This window comes from Barbus barbus (assembly GCF_936440315.1).
Source record: "Barbus barbus genome assembly, chromosome: 30".
Taxonomy (NCBI): Eukaryota; Metazoa; Chordata; class Actinopteri; order Cypriniformes; family Cyprinidae; genus Barbus; species Barbus barbus.
In genome coordinates, this window is record NC_136758.1 from 13,582,996 (window position 1) to 13,594,897 (window position 11,902).

Genomic DNA, 11,902 nt, shown 5'->3' on the forward strand with positions numbered 1-11,902 from the left:
GCACCTTGGATCTCAGGTTCCAAAGCGGCATCGCATGGCTTGGGTAGCAGCAAGAAGGAAAACCATTACCTTCAACAACATTTCTCGAAACGCGCGTGCATTTTCACAAAGGTAACTTATAAACAATCTAACTTTCTAACATCTAACTTTTTTTGTTGTTGTTGTTTTTAACGACTAGCAGTGCAAACGTAGAGTTGTTGTTGTTACACCGCTAACTTTAGCAGCTGACTGTCAGGGTTTTGTCACTTTGGTCTGGTTTATTCTTGGTAATGTGACACTCCTGTATCTTGTTTTTGTGTGAGCGTGCTGTTCCAGTTTGTTCTGGCCGCACGCGCTCTCTGTTCATTTCCTCACCGTGTGCTCTTGTCTCGTGTCTTTGTTGGTTGTGTCCTCGCCTAAGTTTTCTCCCATGGGCTTGTTTTGTTTGTTTCTGTTTTGTTTTGCTTTATTCAATAAAGACCTTTGCTTTCTGCGTTTGAGCGCCTGATCTTTACCCGCAATCCTGACAAACACTGGTAACTGGCTTAATAATTTGATCTTTTATTTTTAGGTAAGACAGCCGATGAAATGCTAGTGCGATCCTGATTGGGTACCATCATTGCATTTCGGGCACACAGAAGTTAAAGCAACACTCCCTGAGCGGTTTAACCGGAGTACAAGGAGACTGCAAGCTGTCACGGGGGATAATGCTGCACCTACACTACTAGATGTAGCTGGCCAGAGACTGAAGGATAAAGCTGCAACAGCAGATGATGCTTCACAAATGGATGACACAATCTCAAATTACAACACTGCAGAACCGCAGGAATGCCATCTTTGTTTTTGCAGGCGTGCTGAAATTAACTGCTTGTTGGAAGAGAACAGGAGACTGAAGGAAGAGCTCGCTCGCAAGAAGATGGATGAGGATTTTTTTGAAAGATGATGATGCAAAGGTGAAGTACTACATTGGGCTTCCATGTCTTGCGCTTCTGATGGGTGTGTTGACACAGCTTCTTCCCTGCCTGCCACAGACTAGCCGAAAACTCTTACCTTTTCAGATGCTCCTTTCAACATGCGCCTCAGGCTGAATCTCCCAGTAGAGCACATTGCATACCTCTTCTCTGTGGATCGAAAGACTGTGTCCCCACATTCAGAGATACCATAGATACAATGTTTAAACATCTCAAACCCTTGGTGCACTGGCCAGAGAGTTTGCAGGTCACGATGCCACATCAGTTTGTAGAGGCTTTTGGCAATCGAGTAGCAGTCATTGTGGACTGCTTTGAAATTCGCATTGAAAGTGCATCAAATCTCAAAGCTAGAGCGTAGACATTTTCCCACTACTAACACCAGCACACCCTAAAGTATCTCATTGGGAGTACACCACGAGGATCTATCTCTTTCGTTTCCCAAGGGTGGGGAGGTTGTGTCAGTGACAAGCTTGTGACCGAGAATAGTGGTTTTCTTAATAACGTATTGCCTGGGGACTTGGTGTTGGCAGGTCGTGGATTTGACATCAGAGACCGTGTTGGACTCATGTGCGCAGAAGTGAAAATACCAGCATTCACAAGAGGACGCAGCCAGCTGGATGCGAAAGAAGATTTGGAGGAAACATGCCGGATAGCTCACACGGCACAACGTACACGTACCGCACACGGCACAACGTACACCATACTAAACGGAATTTTATCAGTCAGCATGGTACTCCCTTGTCAAGGTGAAGACATGACGTTCCTGGACAAGATTGTGACTGTATGCTGTGCCTTGACTAATATGTGCCCCAGTGTTGTTATGAAAACAAACTATGCCATTAAACTAGGGATGTTAAATCAATTGATCTTGATTAATCGCAAGCAAAATAATAGTTTGTGTTGATCAGTGTTTGTGTACTGTGTATATTTACATGTACAGTCATGGCCAAAAACATCGGCATCCTTGGTAAATATGATCAAAGAAGGCTGTGAAAATTAATCTGCATTGTCAATCCTTTTGATTTTTTATTTAAAAAATTCACAAAAATCTAACCTTTCATTGGATAATAAGAATTTAAAATGGGGGGGGGGGGGGATATCATTATGAAATAAATGTTTTTCTCTAATACACACTGGCCACAATTAATGGCACCCTTTTATTCAATACTTTTTGAAACCTCCATTTGCCAGTTTAACAGCTCTAAATTTTCTCCTATAATGCCTGATGAGGTTAGAGAACACCTGACAAGAGATCAGAGACCATTCCTTCATCCAGAATCTCTCCAGATCCTTTAGATTCCCAGCTCCATGACGGTGCTGCTTCTCTTCAGTTCACCTCACTCATTTTCTACAGGGTACAGGTCAGAGGACTGGAATGGCCAACAGAAGCTTGGTTTTGTGCCCAGTGACCCATTTTTGTGTTGTTTTTTAGGTTTGTGTTTGAATTATTGTCCGATTGGAAGATCCAAACATGGTCCATTATAAGATTTCTAACAGGGTCAGTCACTTATTGATTTTTTTATCTGTTGGTATTTGATAGGATCCATGATGCCATGTATCTAAACAAGATGTCCAGGACCTCCAGCAGAAATATAGGCCCACAACATCAAAAATACAGCAGTATATTTCATTGTACACATGGGGTACTTTTTATCCCTGTGTTCACCAAACCCATCTTGAGTGTTTGCTGCTAAAAAGCTAATGTTTTAGTTTCATCTGACCATAGAAGCCAGTTCCAGTCGTGTTTAATAACTGAATATGCTGGAGTTTGTTTTTGGATGAGGTAGGAGAATTTTTCTTGAAACCCTCCCAAACAACATGTGGTGATGTAGGTGCTGTTTGACTTTTTTTTTTAACGGTTTTCTGACCCTGAGACTAAACTATTTTCTGCAATTCTCCAGCTGTGGTCCTTGGAGAGTCTTTAGCCACTCAAACTCTCCTCTTCACCGTGCATTTGGATGATATAGACACACGTCCTCTTCCACGCAGATTCATAACATTTTATGTAGATTGGGAATTCTTAATTATTGCCCTGATGGTGGAAATGGGTATTTTCACTGCTCTAGCTCTTTTCTTAAAGCCACTTCACTAATTTGTGAAGCTCAATTATCGTTTGCTGCACATCAGAAATATATTCTTTGGTTTTTCTCATTGTGATGGATGATTAAGGGAATTTAGGCTTTGTTTTCCCTCCTATTTATATTTCTGTGAGACAGGAAGCCATGGCTGGATAATTTCATGTTCATAATCACCCTGGAGTGCTCAAAATTGTGAATATGAATGGGAATATACTTCAGAGATATTATACTCATAAGAATTTCTAGGGGTGCCAATAATTGTGTCCAACGTGTATTTGAGAAAAACAATTATTTCATAATGATATTTCCCCCCATTTTAAATTCTTATTATCCAATGAAAGGTTAGATTTTTTTGAATTTTTTGAATAAAAGATCAAAAGGATTAACAATGCAGATTAATTTTCACAGCCTTCTTTGATCATATTTACCAAGGGTGCTGATTATTTTGGCCATGACGGTATATATAAACAGTGTTGGGTGTAACGCGTTACTAAGTAACGCGTTTCTGTAATTAAATTACTTATCCACTGAAAAAGTAAAGTAAGGGATTACTGTTCATTTTTAGGTAATTTAATTACAGTTACTTATAAAGTACTTGCGTTACATACAGTAAATAATTTCAACAGTTCTAAAAGCAATATTGAATTTGAAATCTAAATTTACCGTCTAAAGATATTGAATGCGGCGGCTTTAACCCTCCGCGTGCGGGTGCGTTCACTTTCAGATTTTCCTGATTCACAGAGAAACCTTAAATACTCAAATCAGGGCCGGCACCAAGAGGGGGCATTCGCGGGCAGAGTTACGGTGCCCCCCACTTTCCATCCTCTCCCCTTCTTGCTGAACGTGATCGTTTCGAAAGCGAAAGTGAAACCGGTAAAACAGCGCACATAAGAAAACGATTGCACGCTTTAACGAGCGTCAGAAACTGCACGCAATCACAGATTGCACGCTTCCCATCCCACCCCGAACCCCCACCACCACCACCCACCACACACACAAAACGTGATTTGTGCCCCCCCCCCCCAGAAATTCAAATGCCCCTCTGATGGAGGTGCCCTGGCGCCGGCTCTGACTCAGATACATATAAGACTAAAATCAATAGAATCTAAAAATCTTGAAGTGTCTACTTGACACTTGAACGAATTCAAATTAAAAACGAATGTTTCTGATTATGCAATCCGTATGAAACTAAAGCAAGGTACAGTCTTTCCCGTGTCTGAGCTCATTATATGCAGTCACCTGCGCGCATATGCCCTCACCTAGATACAAAAAAAAAGTAAAATATTAAGAAAAAAAAAAAAATCTAATATTCATCATTTTTGAAAGAAGACCTGCTATGAGAAATTTACCTCATAAGAACAGCGCGATCTGACATTATGCAGCAGAGAAGATCATTTCTGTAATTTATTCTTTCCTACATTAGTTAACGTGTTATTTTGACATAAACCTGTACAGATTTTACTAGTTGGGCTTTTCCTGAACATCTTGCCAAACTGAAATGTATTGTTTAACTTTTAAGCCTTTTTGTTATTCAGATATTTTGCAGAGTATTTCTATTTGTTAACCAAAGGTGGTTAAATTTTTTTCATAAAAATGTTTAAGTATTACAGTTGTTTTAAAGCTAAAAGGCTAAAATATTATATGTTTGACTCGAATTGAAAGAATATAGAGTTTAATTTCTATTAAGGTTTATAGGGATTTTAAGATGTAGCCTAATTAGCGATTTGAATAATTAAGTTACTTATTGAGTAACTAAGTTACTTTTCAGATAGAGTAATTAGTAAAGTAATTTAAATACAATATTGATGAAGTAATTAGTAACTGTAATTAATTACTTTTTGAAAGTAACTTACCCAACACTGTATATAAATACACATGCATACATGTTTGTATACATAAGCAATATTTACATGTATATATACAGTAATACACATGTAAATATTTCTTATATATTCATATGTATGCATGTGTATTTATATATACATATAAATATACACAAATGCGATTAATCGATTTGACAGCCTTACATTAAACATGTTCCCTATGCACAAACAGCATATCCTGCATTATCAGTGTTATACCCATCCATTTGTAAATTGCAGGTGGGCCTCGAGAGATTTATCATTTTTAAATTGCTCAAATGTGTATGCTCTGATACCATAAACAAAGTAAGAAAATACATCAGGGAAGGTTACATGCAGTAGCTCGTTAAGATCACTAGAGCACTCTTTGTGTTCGTAAGTTTGTTGATTGCCTTGATTTTTTTCTAAGTTCCGCAACTTTGCTACCTTGTTGAGTTTTTCTTTATAAGTAATGTTACACTTGATCATCGTGGTTTGGTCCATTGTTATTTCTGTTTATTATCATTGTGTACTAATATCCTGACAGCTGACGAATATGTCCCCAAACATGGCTCCGACTACCCAGAATGCAATGCGGAGTGACGTAGTTTCCCAAGCTCTATTCTTTGGAGGTAGGAAAACAATCACTTACATGCTTCATTCAGCACTACATAAAGGCTATGGGTCAGTGCATGAAGTTAATGAGAGAAAGTTCTCAAAAAATATTCATTTAATAGCAAGTAAAATAGTCGCTTTCTGGTGTAGGGTTCACAGTACGTACCCACTGATAAGGTTTGGTAGATAGGTAATATCAGATGAACAAAACAGCTGGGAGACATTTTCATGTTTAGCATTGGAGCATTTTTATTCTGCACTATGTTTTAACAGTCACTGCCATTTCAACAGCATTTCTTGACTTTCTCACATCTATACTTCAAACATACAGGTCAGGCCATAAGGGAGATTGTTAAATGATGGGTCTCTCTCATTTGATGAGCCAGTGTGATGTCTTCTGTTACAGAGACATGCACTAATGATATACAAAGGTGAGAATGACCATAGTGCTGTTTCTGGGAACCTTTTTAGAAGGAGAGTTTCCAAAAGGCTGCATACATAAACACTTGCTTTCTCGAAACAAGGTGAGCAAATTGCCATGCAACCTTTGCTTATATAAACCAGATATCAAAGACAATTCTTGATGCCAACATACTCATTCAGTTTATATTCATTAGCATTAACAAAATAAAATAATAATAATGAAAATGACAGCTATAATAATAATAATCTTTGTCTTTAATTATATATATATATATATATATATATATATTCATAAATATAACTTTTTATATTTATATTTAACTTGTTATACAATAATTTATTTCTTTAAAAACACATTTCAGATTAGTAACAAAGGCAAAATGGCAGCTATTGAATTTATTTTCTCTCTTTCTCTCTTCTCTCTTAGAATAAGTCAGCAGTCATAACCCTTTCCTTCAGTGACCACAAACATTTATTACCAGCAATGCATGTTTTTGATGTAAAATGTAATGCGTAATGTGTTGAAAGATTTCCTTTTTTATATGAATTTATTAAAGCTGCCATATTTATCAGCCAGCTGTTCATAAATAGTATGAAAAGCTGGTTCGATTTATTGATAATTCCAATCCAGCCCTTTAATTGAAATCAAAATGTAAACATAAAAGTCTTCAGTGCTGCACTGAATAAGCCACATTTCTAATTTTACGCATGTTAGCTGTTAGAGCAAGACAAAGTTCATGAGAATACACTTCATCAGTTCGGCATCAAGCAACAGCCATCACGTCCACTTTCTGCATAGTGCAAATAATAATTTTGAACAAATGTTTTCTATCGCTGAATTAGACAGCTTGACCACTTCAAGCCACTTTAAACTGAAGTTTCCACACAACAGGAGCCTCTCCGAACATAGTATCTCCTCACCTCAGAGGAGTCCCCACAGCCCTCAGGCCGATGTACAATGAGGACTGGGAAGAAGCGGGCGTCTTGGTAGTTTGGCGGGCTGTCATTAAGCGCAAGCTGACTGGTGTAAGACCTGCAGCACTGTTCATCGGGGCAGCAACGCTCTGTAAGTGTACTACTGCGGCTCCTCCACAGTCCCACGGTGTGCCTGGAGCCATACATACGGCACAGCGAGAAGTGTGAGGTGTCCAGGGACAAACGGGAGTGGAAGGTATGGCGGGAGAAGATGGAGGAGCAGCTAGAGCTGATAGTCGGCCGTCTTCGCCCGCCTTCGTGTTGGCAGCAGTGCTCACAGTTCTGCACCAGTGTCCCGTAGCTCTGCGCCGAGCAGCTGTCCAACAGCAAGTGGTTGGAGGAAATGCTGTCCCTGTGGTTTGACCCAGAAGCCCCCAGGTTCATCAGCATGGCTTCTGAGTAGCTTGGTATAAGCTGGCGGTTTGAGCGAATGTGCCATTCCAGCTCCGTACTGTCGATGGTTTCTGCTCTCGGAAGGCCGTAGCGAGTGTTTCTCGAGGTGGCGTCGGCGTCTGGAGATGGGCTGTTGTTGCTATACTCTAGTCCGAAGAGTTTCTCGACTTGGTAGTGCACAAACGCCGTGCGGTACTCAATCAGCACTCGCAGTGGCCAGGAGAGCATGAGGAGAGCCGCCAACCAGAAAGTGACCCGCGAGGTGTACCATGGCATTTGGTCAGGATCCACGTAAGCAATGAGGTGCTCCTTAAAGTCGATGTTCTTCAGCAGCATGCCTTCGCGGGCTTCCATGTAGTCATCCAGTCCCTCGATTTCCGAAAAGAACCTGGCTCGTTGGTTGAGGTAAGCATTTTCAGGTCCTGCTCCTGTGAAGCTGAAGCACTTGGAGAAATGCAACCGTGTCGCCGCGTGACCCTCCAGTCCGCGCAAGTTGCGCGAGATGTCTCTCATTCCGCAGCGACTGTAGTCGAACTCGCCCTCAGCTACATGTGTGTTAACACGCTCGTGATAAACCTGCGTGGTCGTGTAGGCGTCTCCATTCCGGTAACGCGTTACTTGTCGAGTCCTGCGTACAAAATGGTAACTGATGGCTTTCCACCATACGCACGGTCGGGCTTGACGCATGCGCAGAACCCTGTCATACACGCTCTCTACATTGGCCTTGCTCTGTAACTCGCTGCGGGCGCGACAGTGCCAGCACTCCATGAGGTAAACGGCGTAGAGCATGAGCAGGAAGGCCAAGGGGATGTATACATAACCATCAGAGCAAGGGCTGTCGTGGTATATCATGGCGCGACCTCCTCCTCTGAGAGAGTTCATTGAGGCTGTGAGGGAAGTACTGGAGGAATCGAAGCTCAGCTTGGTGACCTGGGTGAGCTGACACCAGGTCACGGCACCCAGGCAGCTGTACATGAGCAGCGAAAGGAGGAGGCATCGCCAATGTGTCTCGCGGCACATAGAGGCACTTAGGGACTGCTTTATTGGCCATTGCTACAAAGAATAATGAGAAAGAGAAATAGTAATAAGCATATTGTAAGGCACATAGGCTTGCTGTGAATACTGTGAATAAGAAAACAAGAGGTAATGAATACAATACAAACCATCAGAGATTTAATGTCACTTATATGAGGAAATGATATTGGACAAAAGGATAAAATATTTTTAGATTAGTTCTGTTAACTAAAATTAAATATAAATAGTATATGAAAAACTTAAAATAGAAATGTTGCCTTACCAACTAACTGAAATAAGTTTGTGTATAAATTTGAGTAATTGTAATTGACAATATAAATCACTGTATACAGAGTTGTGCAGAGTAAAAGAAATATATGTATGATGTATGTTTATATATATATATATATATATATATATATATATATATATATATATATATATATATATTTATTTATTACAAGATACACTGTGCACATACTGTATACAGACATTGGCAGATGTAAACATGCTATGGTAGACATTGTAAATAGGCTTTGATAAGTTAAGAAATCATTGAATAAGTCACTTTTTTTTGTGCGCAAAATGTATTCTCGTAGATTAAAAAAAATTTCAGTTGAACCGCTAATGTCATATGGACTATTTCAATGATGTCCTTACTACCTTTCTGGGTCTTGAACTTGGTTGAAATTAGTTGCATTGCTGTCTATGCAGGGTCAGAAAGCTCTCGGATTTCATTAAAAATATATTCATTTGTGTTTTGAAGATGAACGCAGGTTTTATGGGTTTGGAACAACATGAGGGTGAGAAATTATTGACAGAATTTTCATTTTAGGGTGCGCTAACCCTTTAAAATAAATAAAATACATTTGATTTATAAATTAAGTCTGCAATGGACATTCATTTGAGTCTAATTCAAATAAAATGCAGACAACGCTCTGACAGTAAACCCTTAACATGACTAGAGGGATATAGATCTATGTGAGAAAGTGGGGCCTGACAAGACTAAGGATTTGTTGCAATCCCTCAGTTCAGACTTACTTACAGTACATCCTGGCACAAAGTCTTCAGATTATGTCTATTAAACCTAAGACAAGCACTCAAACTGGTGCACTATTTGAACATTTTACAGGTAATTCCACTTTTATGATGCAATGTATTCCACAATTTTCCACATTGTGAAAATCATAGAGCACTGTGAATCCAGGCAATGAAATGGATGAAGCAAAACATGGTGGATGTTGTTGCAACTTTGTCTTGAGTCTTCAATCAGTACCAGACAAAATCTCTCAAATAGATTTTTTTATATTAAAAAAAAACCTGCAGGAGAGTAGCTCAGCAATGCTTTTGTGTGCTAACTCTGAACTTTGGCAATGCACAGAAGTTTTTTGTAAGAGGGAAAGGACCTTTGCTCCTAATTCTGAGTTTGAATCTCACTCAGGGGTGCTGATATCGAATACAAATTATGATGAAAATGTCAGTTATTACTGAAAGTTCACTGAATAAAACATACTAAGAGGCTACTTTTATTTAACTTAACTGATCAAAAATCTGAGAAGTTTGTGTTTTGAATATAAAATTGACTCAGTATCTGAGATGGTATCTGTATGAGTTGAGAAAGTATGCTGTTCTCCCATAAGTGTCTGTACATTTCAGCAGCCAATACCACAGCTTCTGATATGTATAAGGGTTGAAAGGCTTTTAAAGAGGGGAGAGCAAGGTGCAACATCAATAATGGAAATCCCACATGAAAGAGAATACTGTGACAGAGCTAACAGTCAGTCATTCAAAAGCATACTGTACAAAAACTGCTCTTATCCTCACTGCTCTTGGATAAGTGAAACTTTGGACATAATATGGCTGTGATCTAAGATGCCTAAGCAGATTACATGAAACTTGATAATGACTTAAGGAATACCGAATGTGGGGCACTGATTTTGTTTGTCGGTGTACTGTGGTACCATCTCAAAAATGAAGGTTAATTTGAAGCAACTGCTCAAAATTAAAATAAACAACAAACATTCCATCAACAGCCTACTTGAATCCTCTTCAATAAAGCTTAAATGTTTTATTAAATTAAATTTGTGCAGCATAATTAATATATTTAATAATATTATATAGTCTAATAATGTTGATATCACTTGGTATTTTTAGATGTTCTTTATCTACAGCAGTACATTTTTACATGTAGTTTACTGCTGTTTAAATTGAATTTTTAGAGAAGATCAAATCACAGTTGTGAGTTCCAGCAAGCAGGATTTGTGAAAGATGAGCTAAGGGACATTCACAGAACTGGCAGGCCATTCCAGAAGGCTTCACATGGCAATATGCACCAGTAAAATTAATATCAGAGATGCGGATTGGAATCAGCAACAGTGGCAGGCTATTTAGTGTGATAGATGAAAGGTTTTATCCAAAATACTGAGTTAAACATATCTGCTCTAACTCCCTGTGGTGAGGGTGATTCTCAAGCTAACAGGCATATAATCTTTTCCACAGTGGCAATTCCATAGTTACAGCAGTGTAGAGGTGTTGATCAATGCAAAAATTCAGTGCAGTGAATATAACAACAGATTTAGAGCTATACCTGATGTAAAATGCAATTTAAATATGTTTGTCCTTCTTGGAGTCTTGTCAAATTTATTGTCATTACTGAATTTGTGCATCAAGCAGCAGTAGCATGATTTTAATACCACCACAAAAATGAAGTGTAAGCCATAGCCTAAATTAGATTAAAGCATTGCATCCTAGTGGGTTTATTACTCTGGATGTGCAATCAGTGATCTTTGACTATACTGCAAAGAACTCAAGAGTTTCATTAGCCTATGGATGATTATCATCAAATGGCCTAACATGTGCACCATAAAGTTTATGCATCAATTGGAAACAGAAGAATTGCTTGAAAAAACGTTATTACATTAACAGTTTCTTTTAAACAACAAATATAAGTGAATTTACAATAACATTTTCTCAATCTCAGACATACCTTTACTGTGACCAGCCATTTACTGGAACAAGCCAAACCACACTAAGACAATCAGAGTCTACAAGGGGTTATAATGCAGAAATCCCATCTCCTCCATGGTGACTATGGTACATCTAGTACTCATAAGACTCGTCTCATACCTCTTCCAGCACATCGAGACTGGCCGGTGTCTCCACGCCACCATCTGGGGTGCTTGGCGCTGTGTCCTCCGCAGTAGTATCGGTTTCCAGATCTAGAGACAACATCCTGCGGCAGGTGTAACATTGCAGTCAAATATGTTATCTGCAATACGCCGCTTTTCTCAATGAAACACGCTTCAGCAGGACGTTGGTTTGTCCGGCGGTGCTGTGTTTGGGATGGATGCCAGGAACGCCGGGGATCCCGCTCTGGGTGTTCCCATTCAGGCAGACTGGGGGGCGGAGACCGCGGGGAGACTGCGGAGGACGGAGAAAAAAACCCCGACAGCTGCTCTCCAAAGTCTCACGGAGACCGAAGCTGATTCTTTGATTTGTGTTTATACTGAACTGCGCGAGATGTGATCTGCATAATTAGAGAAAGATTTGTTTTGCCATGTTTGTCATAAATAGAGTCTGTGAAGATATTCAACTTTAATTTAACTAGCTAGTA

At 39.4% G+C, this 11,902-nt stretch overlaps 1 protein-coding gene across 1 annotated transcript; it reads right to left on the reverse strand.

The window, feature by feature from the left end:
• Positions 1-6,774: 6,774 nt before the first annotated feature.
• LOC306850077 (transmembrane protein 151B) lies at positions 6,775-11,520 on the reverse strand (the record flags this gene model as incomplete). Its single annotated transcript, XM_079385512.1, has 2 exons — positions 6,775-8,328; positions 11,416-11,520. The coding sequence occupies 2 exons, from the start codon at positions 11,518-11,520 to the stop codon at positions 6,775-6,777; spliced, it is 1,659 nt and encodes a 552-aa protein (XP_079241638.1).
• Between the last annotated feature and the right edge of the window lie 382 nt (positions 11,521-11,902).